Raw genomic sequence first — 18130 nt, 5'->3', positions numbered from 1 at the left:
AAGAGCAAGAGGTTTTAATTTTGATGAGCTCTATTTTTATCAGCTTTTCTAGTTTGTGCTATTTTTGGTTAAAAAAAATTTGGCTAACCCAGTATCATCGAGATTATCTCCTATATTTTCTTCTAAATAGTTTTTACACTTTCATATATGTTTGTGGTTTATTTCCAGTTAATTTTTTAATACTGTTGAGGTAAAGGCTAAGGTTTAATATAGATATAGATACCATATAGATACCTAGTTATTTCAGCACCATTTGTTGAAAAGACTGTCTCTCCCCCCTTCAATTATGTTGGCAACTTTGAGCCTATGAAATCTTGCTATCATTTGTAACCATCTTTTTTCAGCAAGAATCTAAGGCCGACAACAGAGCTTATTCAAATATAAATAAATCCGTTTTGTAATCTCACTCTTGAGTACTATATAATTTAGGAGGTTGTGGCAATAATGAAGGGAACTGCCTTTCAGGGCTAATTCTAACTAATAAAGAAGTACGTGTTGGTAAAGTAGAAGAGATGGTAACTTCCTAGAATTTCTACTTGTAAAGGAAAAACATTTCATACGCAGTTAGTGATATGTGATTTACTTTAGGAAAATGAATTAGAAACGTATTAAATGTGGGCTTGATTACTACAGACTGAAAGGAAAATTGGATCAATATAAGAAAAATCTACAGTGACTACTTATACTCATGAGAAAGAAAAGATAAAGAACTATACATAAAATAAAGTAGCTGCTTAGGGTGCTCTTTGAGTTCACATTTAAAAAGAGTTTGGGTGAAAGGTGGGAGAAAAGGCTTATCACCAATAGGGAGTGAAAAAAGTAGTAGATACTTAAACATAGCATCAGGAAAAGTAAAAACTGAATGAGTTGATATCTGTGAACAGTGTGGAGTCTGATAGAACACCTTCAAAAACTTATTTTGGATTCTACAGATCAATAATAACTAGATAGGCCTGCTGTTTGGAACATATCATATAATGTAAACATAAAGAAAGCATGTATGTCCTGGACTCTTTTGCTTCCATCTGTTTTTGTTGTTGTTGTTCTTTTTATCGTAGAATTATCTTTGAACAGAAAAGAGAATGGACAGAAATGAGAAGTCATTGAGGCTCAAGGTTGGTTAGGAGATAATAAACTATTTAAATTTAGGTCTTTAGGATTAGATGAGCTGTTGTCTTAGACTGTCTATTTTAGAGTAATTTAATAGTCTTTTAAGGGTAGTAAAATATGGAAAAGGTACCAGAAGACTAGACTCCGAAGAGAAGCATGGGTAGATTCTGGTAACTAGAAACTATTGGACTTCATGCTAATCCTAATCAGAATTCGAGCTTAGTTTTATTAAATCATGGCTTATGAATGGGTTTAAAAGGAAATAATGGTCTTTAGGGACTTTTCTGGGTATAATAGCACTAATACAACTTCCTTTTTTTGTTATTACTTAACAGGCAACCTAAAGAAATGTTGGAGATAAGTTTTATTTGAGTGTTAGAAAGGTATTTATGTCTTCTATGATCCTAGCATAGACTAGAAGAACAAATGATGGTTGGAGGATATAGGTCATATATAGATTTTATAATTGATTGATAGACCATAGTTAAATTAATTTGTTGATGTTTATCAGAATGAAAGTCTTTGCCAGTGGGTCCTAGGATCTTAGCTTATTCAGCAGTTTTTCAGTGGCTAGGGTGAAAATTTAGTTACAATTGTTGGATTTATGAAGGGAAGGAGATAGGTAGAAAGTTGATAGAGATAGCTAAAGTAAGGTTATGAAATTAAGATTTACAAAGATCTTTATAGGATAGTCATGGACCAAAATAGAAAATGAGTTAATTAAAAATAATAAAATGTCAAGCTCTGTATTGAGATTGAGAAAGCTTCTAAGAGAGGTCTGAGATATTTTAATTAAGTATGTGCTAATAAGAACCCATTAAATTGACTTAACAGCCAGAAAATAAAAGTGGATATTTGTTTGCAGATCAAAGGAGGTAATAGTGCTGCTTTTCTCCCACCAAACCTTTTCTGGGGTATCATGTTGAATTTGGGGCATCAAATTTCAAAGGGGACTTTAGTAAATGTCATGTGTTAGTGTGAATATGTCAGAGATTTGTATTTACAGGCCTCTCATGTGGAAAAGCCTAATTTTGTTTAGAACTAAAAGGAAGACATTTCTATTAATAATTAGAACACTTCAAGCTGGAATGAGCTGACTTGTGAGATTTTCATTTCTGGAAGCCTTAAGGAGAAATTAAGTGATCACTTGTTAAGAGATGTTATCGAGGGGATATCATCATTTGTGAGAGGTTGAGCTTTAAGTTTCCTTCCAATTTTTTAACTTTTTAAGAATTAATTTTTAAAATTAATTTTTAACTTTAACTTTTTAAAAATCCAGTCAGTTTTGTCCTCGAGACTTTACTCCTAACAAATGCCTTGTATTTATATAGCACTTTAAAGTTTTGGCTGGGTGCAGTGGCTCATGCCTGTAATCCCAGCACTTTGGGGAGGCCGAGGCGGGCGGATCACAAGGTCAGGAGATCGAGACCATCCTGGATAACACGGTGACACCCCGTCTCTACTAAAAATACAAAAAATTAGCTGGGCGTGATGGCGGATGCCTATAGTCCCAGCTACTCGGGAGGTTGAGGCAGGAGAATGGCGTGAACCCCGGGAGGCAGAGCTTGCAGTGAGCTGAGATCGTGCCACTGCACTTCAGCCTGGGCGACAGAGTGAGACTGTCTCAAAAAAAAAAAAAAAGTTTTAAAATGCTTTATGAGCTTGATTAAATGTGATCTTCACAAGAATTTTATGAGCTGGGCAGGAAATATTTTATAATTATCAGGCAGCTGTAGTGTAATGATTTTGAGAATGGGTTCTGGATCCCAACTGTGTTCACATCCCGCTCTGCCGCCTGCTGTGAGACATTTGGAAACTTCAGAGCGCCTCCCTTTCCTCATCTGTAATTTGGCAGCGATAATAGTGACTACACCATAGGGTTGTTTGAGTTTACGTATGACAATATGCTTGAGAAAATATGCTTAGAACACTCCATCCTGCTCCAAACAGTGCCTGACTTAGTGGACATTGAGCCCCTGTGAGTTCACGCTCTTATTGTGTTGTCATCATTGTTTTTCTTTTATAGATTATGAGACTGAAACTTGTGCAGGTTGTGACTTGCCCAAGTTTACATCAATAATAAGTGGTAAAGAAGTTATTAGGAATTCTGTTGAATCAGATGAAAACAAAAATGAAGTAAAGTTAATGGTATATGGAATAATTTTGTGAAATAGTATTGATTTGTTAAATGCATCAGTCAGATTATGAAATTATTGACTGTCGATTTGGGGAAAGTTAAAGTTTGCATGTGTTTACAGATATCCACACATTCCAGACATTATTTGTTAGAAAAGTTGTTTCTAAAGCGTATATCAATAAAGAAACCACATTTTCCAAACGATTTTTGCTTGATAGTGTTTAAAAGGAAGTAGGCAATTAACTTTGGTTTCTGTTTGCATTCCATCATACTTGCCAGGCAGTTTAAGCTTCTGATTTCTAGATGTGCTTAGATTTGTAGAAGAACAGAAAGCCAACTGAAGGCAAGTCCTATAAGAAAAATCCAAATTGCTTTGGGAGGCCTGGCTGGGCGGATCATGAGGTCAGGCGTTCGAGACCAGTCTGGGCAATATGATGAAACCCCTTCTCTACTAAAAACAACAACAACAACAACAATTAGCCGGACATGGTGGCGGGCGCCTGTAGTCCCAGCTACTTGGGAGGCTGAGGCAGAAGAATTGCTTGAACCTGGGAGGCGGAGGTTGCGGTGAACCTAGATCGTGCCACTTCACTCCAGCCTGGGCGACAGATTAAGACTCCGTCTGAAAAAATAAAATAAAGAAAAATCCAAATTGTCTCTTATTTATAATATTACAATAAACAAAGAATGATCTTGCTGAAATTCTACCCTTACTTCAGATAATCACCTTTTCTAATTAAGTCATTAACTGCTCTTTAGTTTTCTATTCATGTTAGAAACAGTTTATAGTTTACCTTTCTCTCACTGCTGGTATGGTCCTGTGGTGAACACATCTCTTATGGTAAGGATTTAAAAATTCATTTGCAAGGTTATAAGCATCTTGAAGGCATATCTTGTCTTGATAAACTGTTTCTCAGTACTTAAAAAGAGCCTTGCACATAGAGAGTTTGTGAAATTGTAAAGCATTGATGGTTTTACTGGAAAGCAAAGGATCTACCAGATCGACGGTATTAAAAATCGTCAATTAAAGTAATTTACTGTTCACAAGGATAGTAATGTAAGCTGTTTGTCAGTAAGTTTATTAAAGTCTTTTGTGTATGTTAATCCCTCACTAACCTTGGAAGTTATGTTCTTGAAAAGGATTATTGGCCAAAGTGTGGTTGGCAAAACTATAGTCAACAAGATCAGTGTCATATGCAAATACAAGTTCACAGGAGAAGATACCCTCTAAGAGGCTTTACAAGCATTTTTAAAAACAAAATACATGAAAGTCCTACAAGACATTCATTTCAAAACAGTCCAGATTTGTTAGAAATAAAAAAATCTCATCTGGTAGGTACATTGATCAGGAAAGTTGTAGTATGGTCTACTGAGGCAGGTTCTCCTGTAAATTTTTGTTACTTGTATTTATATTTTCAAGATATTTGAGCCAGTTCTGAAAAGCATAAAGTATAATGCCTTTAGCGTTTGTATTATGCTTTAAGTTTTGCAGCTCTCAGCAAAATGCTGACCCTTTTACAGATGACTGCGGTGGTAAAGGATATGTTTCTCTGGGCTGGTCTGCTGTTCACGCGTAGAGAAGGTGGAACACGGCAGCTTCACCTCTTTCTGCTCAGCACCCCTGCTTGCATGGCCTGCTGGGGAAGAAAGTGTTCATTAGTTTTCTTTTGGCCACAGGAGAGAAGTATTAGCTCTTTGGATTACTTTTCTTTTAGAGCAGTGAAGAAGCTAGAGGACATTCTCCCCAGAAAGGCTGAGGGGACCTTACCCCAAATCCTCCTGGCTGTCAGATCACTGGAGGCTGAGGGAGGGTGGGGCAGAGAGGGGAGGGTTTGCCTGTGTGGGAGAAGCTGTGTTGCAGTGGTCTTTTCCTTAGGAGGGATTTTTTGGCTAATGTTAATTATATTTACAATTGTTTAAAAATTTATGTTTGTATTCTGACAAGGTGGTATGTGTACATAACAAAAAGTTCAGGGTGTACTAAAGAGTGAAAAATAAGTGTCCTTTCTGTTCACCTAGATTTAATCTCCCCAGGACAACCACTGTTAACTGTGTGTAACTATTCTGAGCCTTGCCCTGTGTTTTTTGTTTTGTTTTTGCTTACAGTATATCTTGGGGACGAATCCAAATCAGTACATATAATTTTGCTTCATGATTTTTAATAACTGAATTGATGGGCTTTTATGTTGTTTTTGGTCTTTTATTGCTGCATTGTGAAGTTGGTCCTGCTTATCTACTTAGAAAATTTAGATTACTGGCCAGGCGTGGTGGCTCACACCTGTAATCCCAGCACTTTGGGAGGCCGAGGCGGGTGGATCACATGAGGTAAGGAGTTTGAGACCAGCCTGCCCAACGGGGCAAAACCCCGTCTCTACTGAAAATACAAAAGGTTGGCCAGGTGTGGTGGCAGGCACCTGTAATCCCAGCTACTCGGGAGGCTGAGGCAGGAGAATTGCTTGAACCCAGGAGGATGAGGTTGCAGTGAGCCGAGATCGTGCAACTGCACTCCAGCCTGTGCGACAAGAGCGAAATTCTGTCTTAAAAAAAAAAAAAAAAAAAAAAAAGAAAATTTAGATTACTGTTATAAATGCATTCTATAAGTTCAGGTAGTTTACTGAATGACTTCAAGACAGTGCTTTCTAGGAAATATTTTCCACAGTGAGAAGGATGGCAGATCTTTCATGTAAAATGTTTTTATAGTCAGTCTCCTTGGAGTTGGTATTTTATGTGGAAATTGACATAATTCATCAAGGGCAGCATTGGGGACAAGGCTCCCCTCCCCCACCCCGCACTTGTGACTTCTTCATAGAGTTTAACTCTTTGACTGCTATGTAAAAAATCCATTTATGGTCTGATTGAACATTGTGTTTAAGGTTTTGGCCAGGTGAATTGAGGGTGAAACATTGGGTTGGGCTACCGTAAAGAAACCTAAATATTGGGCCGAGCATGGTGGCTCACGCCTGTAATCCCAACACTTTGGGAGGCCGAGGCAGGTGGATCACGAGATCAGGAGATCGAGACCACCCTGGCTAACACGGTGAAACTCTGTCTCTACTAAAAATACAAAAAAATAGCCAGGCATGGTAGCAAGCACCAGTAGTTCCAGCTACTCGGGAGGCTGAGGCAGGAGAATGGTATGAACCCAGGAGGCGGAGGTTGCAGTGGGCCGAGACTGCGCCACTTGCACTCCATCCTGGTGACACAGCGAGACTCCATCTCAAAAAAAAAAAAAAAACCTAAATATTTTTCAGGATCCCCAGACAAGATGTTACCTGGAGCCTAGTAGCAGTAGCCCCTTTCCCTTTTTCTCATGGATCAGTTGTGTTTAAGAGTATTGTTTCTTTTAATATCTGGAACGTGATTGTGCAAGTTTCTCTGGAAATTTACATTCTACTACTGTTATTTTTCTCGAATATATTCCCTATTAGGAAGATAATATATATATGTTAGATTATATAGATGTTTCTTTTTTTTTCTTTTTTTCTTTTTTATTTTTTGAGACGGAGTCTCACTCTTGTCACCCAGGCTGGAGTGCAGTGGCGTGATCTCAGCTCACTGCAAGCTCTGCCTCCTGGGTTCAAACCATTCTCCTGCTTCAGCCTCCCAAGTAGCTGGGACTACAGGCGCCTGCCACCATGCCTGGCTAATTTTTTGTGTTTTTTAGTAGAGACGGGGTTTCACCGTGTTAGTCAGGATGACCTCGATCTCCTGACCTTGTGATCCCCCTGTCTTGGCCTCCCAAAGTGCTGGGATTACAGGTGTGAGCCACTGCGCCCGGCCAGTTATATAGATGTTTCTTAATATTGAAGAAATATATATTTGGATGTGATTAGGTTTGGTTTTAAAATTTGCTTTTTGAGTAAAATTTGCATAGTTAAAAAGGCTTACAGTTACCCTTATTTTGGTCATTCAAATATGAATGACCTAGGTAATAATGATTGAATACCCAGGTAATAATGATGCGTTAGTAGTATCAAAATATTAATTAAATTTTTACTAAGTTATTTAGCTTTCTTGATGACCTCAAACTAATTTCTAATCCCTAAATATTTTTCTTGTTTTCCTATATATACTTCTGCTCCTGCGGTAGATTATCCAGTTGTCAGGGGTGAGTATTGTGAAAAAGGAGGTGACGGAGACATGTTAGAAGTTTGGGGCCCTGTCTTTCCTACCCCACATTACTGTTGACGTAGCTGCTGCTGTTGAAATAGCCATTCCTGTTGCTGGGGGTCTCTGACTTTTTATTGTAACATTGTAGCTTTCTCTCCTTGTCCACATGGTGAGTTTCTACCATGCTTTTGTTTTATTATTACTATTTTTTGAGGCAGAGTCACATTCTGTCGTCCAGGCTGGAGTGCAGTGGCCTGATCTCAGCTCCTTGCAAACTCTGTCTCCCGGGTTCAGGCAATTCTCCTGCCTCTGCCTCCTGACTAGCTGGCACTACAGGCACCCATCACCATGCCTGGCTAACTTTTGTATTTTTAGTAGACATGGGATTTCGCTGTGTTGGCCATGCTGGTCTCAAACTCTTGGCCTTAAGTGATCTACCTGCCTTGGCCTCCCAAAGTGCTGGGATTACAGGCATGAGCCACTGTGCCCAGCCTCTACCATGCTATTTTAGGACCTGGATCAAACGTTGTTTTGTACCTAAAACTTTTTTCTGACTTTGCTTTTTTTCTATCAGCTTTTTTGTAGCATTTAAAAAACACATCTATTAAAGAGCATTTTTCACATTATTTACAGTTGGTCTTTATGTGTCTGATTCCCTCAGGAATGTGATCTTTTTGAGGAACTGTTTTATCTGTCTTTGTATTATGTGATAGCTAGGTGCAGTGGCAGTAAATGGTGTTCAGTACTTTCTGAATTAATGAATATTAGAAAGTTTAATTCATCTCATTTCTCCAAGGAAAAGCTGGTCTTTATATTCTTCATCTGATTGGCATTCACTTAATGATTGGCCAGTCAGTATTCCAAGTGGAACTTTCAGGTATCCATAGAGATAGGGCAGAATTATTTGATTATATAATTTGCTTTAAAAATTGTCCTACAGCTTTCCATCTAAAACCTTATAAGAATACCGAGGAGCAAGTTTTCCTTTCTAGTCACCGTACTATGTTATAGAAAAGGTAAAATGTATTTGGAAAATTAAAAAAAATTTTTTTCTAACTTATAGTGTCAGTGTCATCTGTCTTTAGTGCATTTCATTCCAGTGTCTTTTCTGTCTGTGGCTTTTCTTGTTTAATTTTGTTTTGTTTTCCACAGTAGGTAGATGATTTATTGCTTGATATTGGAGTAACTTTAGGCTTCAGATGGCTCAGTTCTGGTGAAATCCATTATTTAAGATCTGTGCACATCTAGGGAGGTTGCTCTGTCTCACAGTGAAAAACACTTACGGCTTTCTATTGACTTGAAGGCATTTCCTTGCCTCTTGCCCTTATTTAATGCTAGAGGATCCTTGTTGACAGATTCTCTTGTTAAGCCTTTGTTCATTTGCTTGCGATTTTATTTATTCAAAGCCTTCTTGCATTGTTCCAAGTGCCACTTCTCTAACTTAAGAACTGTGTGATCTTTGCAGTTAACCTACCAATTTTCTCATTTGTTTAATGGGCAATAATGATACCTACCTCGTAGTTTTGATGTAGGGAGACTAAATGAGGTAATATACATAAAGCATTTAGATTGTACAGAATAAATGCTGGTTACTGCTTATCACTCAGGTTCTTAGTTGCTACTTAATTCATCTGGTCTCCTGAAGAGTGATATATATATATATATATATATATATGGCACTATTGATGTTTGTTATATAAAATAAATCTTACTTATTATATAAGTTACCCTAACACAACATTATTAGCACAATAACAGTAACAGAGTTTAAGGAATATAATATTAAACACATATGCACATATGAGATACTCACATATAACGCAGTTCAGGATTTGTTAGGTGAAATGTGTGGATTGCAGCTGTGTCTTGTGAGAATTCTGTGGTACTGTGCTTGGAGCTTAGGGTACCTTACAAAAATGATTGAATGAGTGACAGTTTTAGTGTGATATGAGCACTTTTATTTATTAAATCCCATTCAGTGTTACCAAATTGCTGGCTTTTGATGGCCTTATGGTCAAATTTGAACCCAAGGGCCATTCAGGGACCCAGTAATACTTACATAACTCAAAGGATGATAACATAGTTCTCCCTTTGTGCTTCTCAGTTGTTCTAGGCAATACCTCGTTCTTGTTTTTGAGTGTCATTTTAGGCACAGTTTGGCTTTTGCACATTATTTTTTATTTAAAGGGTAGAAATGTTACCATTGGGTTGATCGTTACCACTGCCTGTGGAATTAGTTATTAAGCATCAGAGTGGGCAGTCTATGAATTATCTTCTTATATCTGGTCTGCAAGAATTTGCTGTAATTAGAACATTTCTTGTTAATACCTATTGGGCCGAATTCAACACAAACTTTTATTGTAGTGCATATAACTGCACATACTTGCAATTCTGAATGAGCTGGGAAAGAAGTTCTTAAAACTAAGTGAATGAAGTAGATTCAATAGAGCCCTTTCTGTAGTCATGGGAATTAATCATGAAGGCAGTTGCTTTAGTAATACTAAAAGCATAAAGTGTTTTAGTAAAGTTCAGTGTCATTTGGTGATTATTGTGTCAAATTTTTACATGTTTCCAGATCATTTCTTGTTATTATCCTAAAACACACAACTTAAAACATAATATAGCAGGTCCAGTTGGTTATGACCACAAAGAATATTTCATATAAATTGTTCTTGGATTCTTCAGAATACCATTCATCTCCATTTTGCACATATAATTGACAATTTCATGTAATGAGATTGGAGGGCTACTAGAATCCAGAAAGTACAGCTGTTAGAATTCACAGGAATCACATAGATTTGTTTCTGTGGGAAGAAATGTAAGGACTAGCAGAAGTGAGCAGAAATGTATAAGATCATCTATTAATACTTACACTTCAACAAAAGCACTTGATGGTTAGAAACATGGCTTTGAAGTTGAAATTGGACAGCCTGGCTTTTAAGTCCTGCCCTGTCACTTACTTCCCATATGGCCTGAATTACTTAACCTTTCCACGCCTCAGTCTCCACATATGTAAAGTGGAGATAGTCATAAAAACTAACATAGGCTTTTGTGAGGTTTAAGTGAGATTATGCATGTTAAATGCTCAGCACAGTGTCTGGCACATAGTAACCTCTCAATAAACAGTTTATAAAATATCCACAAGCAAGGAGTTGTTACAAACCAGTCTTGTGTCATCTGTTAAAACAATCATACTGCTGCAAAAGCAGCTAAAATATAATCTTGACTTTGTCAGCAACTGTAGGCGGGTTGAAGTGAGTAAAGTGACTCATATGTTTGTCTTGGTTCTAAATATCTGTTGTTGGCAATTTTGTCATTCAACCCTGTCCCCAAATGTGGGATTGCACTCATATGCAACAGCTAGTAATTATGTTTCTCTTCAGTAGTAATGATATTTAAATATTGTTACATCACTTCATATCCTTTTAAGCTGTGACTCATCTTACACATAAATGTAGGAGTTACTAGTCTGATTTGGGGGGTTCCAGGGAGTCACTAAGTGATACTATTTCTTTTCCTTGAGAAGTAAGGCGCAGGAGACTGCCAGATGGAGATCAAATTGTCTCCTCTGTTGACTGATTGGAGGACATGGCATCAGATCTGGAGTGAAAAGGGCTTATTAGCCTGCTTGACTTAGACCTGCCCACTGGGTCACTAACACAGCCAACAAGCCTGGGCCTCAAAGAGCAGGCACCTTCCTGCATGGAGAGCCCATTAGAGAGACCAGACCAGGGGACACTTAGGGACAGAAGGCTGCACCCAGGGACAGGGGCTGAGAGAGAGCAGGAGGTGAGCCTGTCTTGCCCAGGTGCTTCTTTCAGACCATTGACCCCACATGTCCTTCTGCCCCTTGGAGAGGAGAGTGGGAGAGTTCAGGAGCGCTGCCCTCGCTGCATTTCCTCCACATGACTTGAAGCGTGATGGAAGCACACCCAGCCACATGAGCAGAGCCTTTCCACAACGAAAGGGAGCCTGTGCAGCTCTGCGAGTAGGAGAGATGAAGAGCAGAGTGAAGAGAGGGTTGGAGCACAAACACAGCAGATGAGTCTCTCGAGCCCTTCATCTTCCCGGAGCCCCCTATGTTATTTAAAATGCAGGTGAAGGACTTTTAGATAACCAGAAGTACAAATTTAGGTAACTAGATTGTGACTTCTCATGTCTGAATTTTAGTCTTCATAAAAATTTAAATGCTATCTTGAAATAGAATAAATGGAATAAATATATAAGAGAAAGCTAAGAATCTTTAGCAAAAGTATACTTTTTTTGTAGTGAAGGTGTATATGGAAATTAGCTTGTGAGTCTGATTTTCAGCATACGTTGATATATTAAATTTTTAATTGGTTGGATAATTCACTTTAGTAATTAATTTTTAGTAACTTTTTATGCTTTTCAAGAAATATTTAATGAGCATCTACCATGGGTTAGGCACTGATAGATACCAGAGACACCAGGATGGATGAGAAACTGTCCTCTTTTCATGGAGATCATAGTTCAGTAGAAGAGACATGTAATACATATATTCAGTAAAGAATTACAGGTAACAGATTTGGAAATACAGTAGGTCAGAAGCAGCAGTGGCCAGTTCTGCCTTACTGGCAATGGACAGTGGTAAGGTGGAGCATATATAAGCAGCTTACAATTCTAGTTTTGATTAAATTTGAGAAAAAAAAAGTCTTCTCTGTTATAATGAAATCTTGTCAGCATTTGTTTCTAGGACTTTAAAAATTATTTTGTTTCCTATCTTTCTAGAAATTAGGAAGCAAATAATAGAAGCTGACCCAGGACTTGGTGTGAGAAAAAATTTTAACTTAAAACCATAATTTAAATATTTTACTAGTTATAGAAATATTAAATATCTACCTCTGACGCAAGGTGCTCTATGTATAAAATATTGGCAATTTGTCCTCTTCCCAATGATCTTAAAAATATGTGCTTACAAAAACAAAACAAGCAACCTACCAATTATATTGACACTGTTGATCTTTTTATTTGCAGAATCAGGGGCAAGCCATGGAGAATCAAGGGGACTCCTTGAAGGGAGGCTGAGGTGGCAGCTGGGAAGCTGATGGGAAGGGAAATCATTTGGGCAATAGCATTACAAGTGGGCACACCCAGAGGCCAGCAGGTGCAGTGTGTGTGCCTGGTCCTTCCACCCCGGCAGTGCTCACCATAGGGAAAGGGGAGGCCAAGCTAGCAGAGCTTTGCTGCATCCTCCCCAGCCCCACTCACCCTACTCGCTTGGCAACTGGGCATTTATAGAATTTGTTTGAAGAGTGTATTCTGCAAATTTAATGAAAAAATAAAAAAGTATTAATTTGAAGCATGATACAGTGGAAATAATGGTAATAATGCTATTGGTGATATGAGAAATATTTTGAATGGGAAGGTATAAATCATATTTGTGCTGATAATGAAAAGTTAAAATTGAAGAACATTTAGGCTTATTTCTTTTGAACACTTTGATTGTATCAGATAATGCATACTTAAACTAGAGGAGTAGGCCGGGCTTTGTGGCTCATGCCTATAATCCTAGCACTTTGGGAGGCCAAGGTGGGTGGATTGCCCCAGCCCAGGAGTTCGAGACCAGCCAGGGCAACATGGCAAAATCCTGTCTCGACAAAAAATACAAGTATTAGCTAGACATGGTAGCATGCGCCTGTAGTCCCAGCTACTTAGGACTCAGGAGGCTGAGGTGGGAGGATCACCTGAGCCCTGGGAGATTGACGCTGCAGTGAACTGTGATCGTGCCACTGCACTCCAGTCTGGGCGGCAGAGTGAGACCTCGTCTCAAAACAAACAAAATCCCCCAAAAACAAAACCTGGAGGAATATGAAGATATGTATGGAACTTGTGTGGCTCTTTTGAAGAGAAAATCTGGGCATTTCTGAGGACTTTGTGGGTTGATGGCACTGGGTCTTTCACGTATCTTGCTTTCACTGGCTGTCTCTTTCCTTGATGGTGATTACTTATACTGTTCTATAATTGTGGCTATGATCTGTCTCTTTTCTTCTTGTTCCCAAGTAAACATAAGAAAGAGGAAAGGAAGCCAAATGATTTTTCTAAGATTATATGCTAACAGGGGGAGCAAGATGGAGATAAATGGGTTTTTGAAGTTGTGCAGTTTTTGAAAAGGCATTTGTTTAATGTGGAATTAATGTAGTTATGGGAGATGCAAGTGGGATTGGGTTGGACCACGGGGAAGTATAGGATTGGATTGTCAACCTTAAATAATGGAAATATGATTAAGTAGAGTTAATTTGAGTCCAGAGCTTGAGGATGGCCACCTGGGTGCATAGATTGACATTGCCCTGAATATACACTCCAATTAGCAGCAGTTACAAGCGGGTTTTTAAGGAAAAAAGAAGGGACTGTTTCTAAGATTTTACCAAGAATTTACATCAAAATAACATAAGCTATTGATTGTCTAAATCTTGTTCTTTGTATCACAAACTCCAAGAACATGAAGATAATGGGGGAGGCAGCTAGCCAGGCACAAAATGCTCTTAAACAGTTTTCCCCAGGCATGGGAGGATCCATAACTGAAGTCCCATGTGCACATCTCTCTGGGCCTGATAGATTTTGTGGACCTCACAGAGCTCAGACTGCTCTGAGCTATTTTTCTTAGGATTCTAGATGATCTCCCAATAAAGGGAAATAAAAGGGTCAAGAGGAGGTACTGGAACAGTTCTTCCTACAGGACCACCAGTGGTAGGGTGGCTTAGGCTTTCCCAGGGTGCTATTTCAGAACAAGATGTTTTAGGGGGAGAGCTGGTATATGTAGCCTTTAGGTTCCCATATTTCATCTTGACCAGAGTGACCAGTCAAAGTAAGTGGTATTTCAGACTCTTGTTGCAGATGTACCTTCCTTTATTTTTTGTGTTTTTAGTTGTGCTTTGATGTTAATCTGCTTCACTGCTCATTCCTCCTCTGAGCATTCCTTCCAGCCTTGGATCTAGAGCATGGCAAAATTATAATGGCATTTTTATCAATGGTGTTTATTAAGATTTCCACATGTAAAATAATCTTTATTCTTAATATATCTTAATCTGTGGTACAGTGAGGAAGTGATCACACATACGTTTACTAAGATTTCAACATTTAAAAATAATCTTTTTTCTTGATGTATCTTAGTCCATGGTTCAGTGAGAAAGTGGTCACAACTGAAAACATAACTAAGAGGCGCCAGTGAATTTGGATGAAAGACACAAATAACTTATTCAGATTATTGTAAGGAAAAAAGAGCATTTGCTGTCTGAATTCGTTATACTAGAAATGAAAGCCATCAGGAACTGAAGCATGAAGCAGCTTCGGGGTGGGCTATTCAGTCTCTTTTGGGCTAAAAGGTCTCTTGTGGTGACTGCTTTGCTCTGCATCTCAGGTGCTGTTTCCTTCTCTGTACCAGCTACTTTTCTCTGCTTACTGGTAGTTTTTGCTTCCTCATTTTTTCAGCTTGCCTTTGGTCATCATTGCCTATTAAGCTCTTTATTGCATGGTGCTTCGTCTTTAGCTCCCATTGCAAGTTGATCCATTCTCTAAGTTTCTCTTAGTTCATTCCCACAGAGAAGGGCTGGTTGAATAAATTATACTAATACTTTAGGGTGCTGTAAAGCTGTGGAAAAGGTTGAGGTAGACCCACTGGGATACTGGAGAAACTGCACTCAGTGACATCACTTTGGCAGCTTGGAAACTGGCCACCATAGCTTGAGTATTTGCCACATGGAAATCTGCAGATGCCACAAACAGGGCCCATTGCCTCTGCCTCTTCCCCCAGAAATGGTTGTTAACCTTTAGGGGCACTGCCGGGCAGATCTATAGGTGTTAACCTATACAGTCTCCATGATGTACTGTTAAGTGAAAAAGAGGTGTCGATTTTAGAATGATTCTAGTTTTTGAATAAAATGGGAGATTAAATATTTGTGGGTGTTCATGAATACATGCAGATTCTTGAATAGTGTGGAGAATATTTTTGGCAGCTAACAGTGATTGCTTCTAGAAAGTGGGGGCTTAGGTTTGGAGTGGGGAGTGTGTGTGCAGATCAGGGTTCAGTTTTAGACATTGTCTATATTTTATTGTGAACATTAATAGCCAATGCAATTCTTACATAATCATAATAATGTCAATAGCATTTACTTCAGTTTCAAGTATTATGATGAGGTGTGTAGGGAAGGAAACATAATCTCTAACGTTGAAGATGTCAAAATCAAATGAATTCACTTTTCTCATATACCATCAAGGTCACAGCCATGTCCCTTTTTATTTTACGTCATGTCAGACTGACTTTTCTCACTCTGCTAATTGCTTGTCTTCAGATTTCTAATAGCCCCCTTACACTCTTTTTGATGTCTTTATATGTAAGCTTTTACTGTATCACTACTATACCCATGATCTTTGTGTTGCCTAGAATCCCACTCTCTTCTAAGACACCTTATGTTTCCTATTCTAATGTAGACAGGTTGCTCTCTATGCAGCTACACAGTTGGCATTTGGAAATGTCTAATTTTGGCCTGCGGCAATGTTACGGATCCTGTTTTTGCCTCTCTTTCTTATTTTGTGTAAAAGAATTATTCTGACTCTTGCTAAAAAGGGAAAGTGGACTTTATTCAGGACCATTGCAGTTGGTATCAAGACTGTTAAAACAGTGGAGAGGTCAGGCTCAACTCTGCACGCAGCAAGGACAAGTGGAGATGGATAGCCAATGGGCAGAGCAAGAAGGTCAGTGATGGAAAATCACTAAGAGGAGAGACATCAAGTGTAGGGGGATTCTGGCTAAACCGACATAACAGGATTCTTACTGAAGACAGGCCAGGGTGATCAGATATCAAGGGTGGGGGATGAGGAATCTGTTCAGATATCTAGGATGATCAGATTTCATGGAGAGTGGGGGGATTCTTGCTAAACTGAGTTAGCAGGATTCTTGCTACAGCTGGGCTAGGCAGGCTGAAGATAGGACAAGGCTGAGGTAGAGGCTGAGGTAGTCAAGAAGAGGGCTTAAAGGAGCCTGCCCAAAGTTTGGTCAAGGAGCGTCTTTGTCAGTTCTTCCTGTTGCTGTTTTGTTTTTCTGTAGTATACTCTCAAATTCTTTTTCAAAGAGACATTTCATAGGCAGTAAACTTTGAATCCTGTGTTTTCATGCTGCTGTAACAGCACATGACTTACCACAAACTTGGTGGCTTAAACAACACAGATGTATCATTTAATGGGTTCTGGAGGTCAGAAGTCTGAAATCAAGTTTCTCTGGGCCAGAGTCAGCAGGGCTGGTTCCTTCTGGAGCCACTAGGGGAAAATCCATTTCCTTGCCTTTTCTTGCTTCTAAAGGCTGCCTGCTTTCCTTAGCTGGTGATGTCTTGCTTCCACCATCACACTGCCTCCTCCTTCCTTTAATCTTCTTGCTTCCTGTTCAGAAGGATTCTTGTGACCACACTGGACCCACTTGCATGATGCAGGGCAATCTCTGAACTCAAGATCCTTAGCTGAATTACATCTATAATCACTTTTGCAATTATGAGGCAACATTTACAGATTCCAGGGGTTAGGATGTGGACATTCCTGGCAGGGCAGAAGGTCAGTCTTCAGCTTACCACACCTTGTAATATCTAAAAATCTTTTTATTTTTCCTCAGGTTGGTATAGAATTCCAAGTTCATGATAATTTTTTGCTCTTAACTTTGGAAATAGTGTTTCATTATCTTCTAGCTGATTAGAACTTTGGCACCAGTCTAATTCTTATTCCTTGGTATATGGCTTGAGAAATTTTCCCCCTCTCAACTTCTGAGATCTTTTGCTTTAGTTGAATGTTACACCTGGCTTAAGCTGAGCGTAAACTTAATTTATTAGTGTCCAGTTAAGTGTAATTAATGTCCATAGGCATGCCTCTAACAGGGATGTTACTTTTGCAAAATGGTTGCAAATTGTAGATTTTACCCATTTAAGAGAAAGGGAGAAACAATGAAGGGAAGAAGGAAGGAGTAAATAAAACAGAATGGAAAAATTTGTAGTGCCATCTTACAGTACTTGTAGTACATATTGTTTCATGAGACATTTGTTTTACTTGTATGTGTGTGTGGTTTGTTAAAAATGTCCAAAACCACTACTTTAGCATGTATTTTGCTTCCTGTCTGAAACGGGCTGAAACAGAGGCTACAATTTTCACATTAAGAATTATTATTAAAAATTACATTAAGATATAAAATGTATTTGAGGAGAGGAGCATTTCTGGTTAGCTTTAATGTTTTAAATAAACATTTTTTTGTTGCTCTGTGACAAGTTTTATTTTTAATAAGAAATAAGAAAGTGGCTAATATCGAGACACAAGATGAAGGCACATTATGAAGCTGCTTCTTTCAAGCCGCTGTTTGTTAGCGGATGGAATGCTGGTGTAGGCTGGTGTGCCTCATAGTTGGGATGTAGCCTGAAAGCCGTGTTTTCACCCTCAACAATGATCAGCTTTGTTTGAAAATATATAGTCTGTGTAACCACAGCAAGGTTTTTTTCTCCCTTAGAAGAAGACAGAATGCATCTCAAACTTTTTCTTCTTGTGCTTGTTTCACAGATAGTTTAAAGTAGAGCTGCCTCTGCCTTTCTTTGTTTTAGTTAGTTGCAGAATGTGTGAGGTACCGCTTGGCAGCACTCTTGGTGTGTTCGAGAACTATAAAATAATAATGAAATCTTGGAATAGATAAGTTACTCTATGAGGACTGAAGCTGTTGTTAACTCCCAAGGCCAGACTGATTATCTCACAAAGGGTAAAGTACTTTTAAAATTGATGTTGTTTATA

At 38.6% G+C, this 18130-nt stretch overlaps 1 protein-coding gene across 3 annotated transcripts in view; it reads left to right on the top strand.

The window, feature by feature from the left end:
* The window catches only part of USP6NL (USP6 N-terminal like), a 152702-nt gene that overhangs the window by 61225 nt on the left and 73347 nt on the right, over positions 1 to 18130 (top strand). The window contains exon 1 of one of the 3 annotated variants that reach the window (XM_521413.9): positions 9090 to 18098. The exons of the other annotated variants lie outside the window; for them this stretch is intronic. Coding sequence (XP_521413.5) covers positions 18044 to 18098 — 55 coding nt within the window. The 5' untranslated portion in view covers positions 9090 to 18043. Of the gene's footprint in view, positions 1 to 9089; positions 18099 to 18130 lie in introns of those variants that run through there. 3 annotated transcript variants of the gene reach the window in all.

The sequence above is a fragment of the Pan troglodytes genome, chromosome 8 (assembly GCF_028858775.2).
Source record: "Pan troglodytes isolate AG18354 chromosome 8, NHGRI_mPanTro3-v2.0_pri, whole genome shotgun sequence".
NCBI lineage: Eukaryota > Metazoa > Chordata > Mammalia > Primates > Hominidae > Pan > Pan troglodytes.
This window is presented reverse-complemented; position numbering and strand designations above follow the sequence as displayed.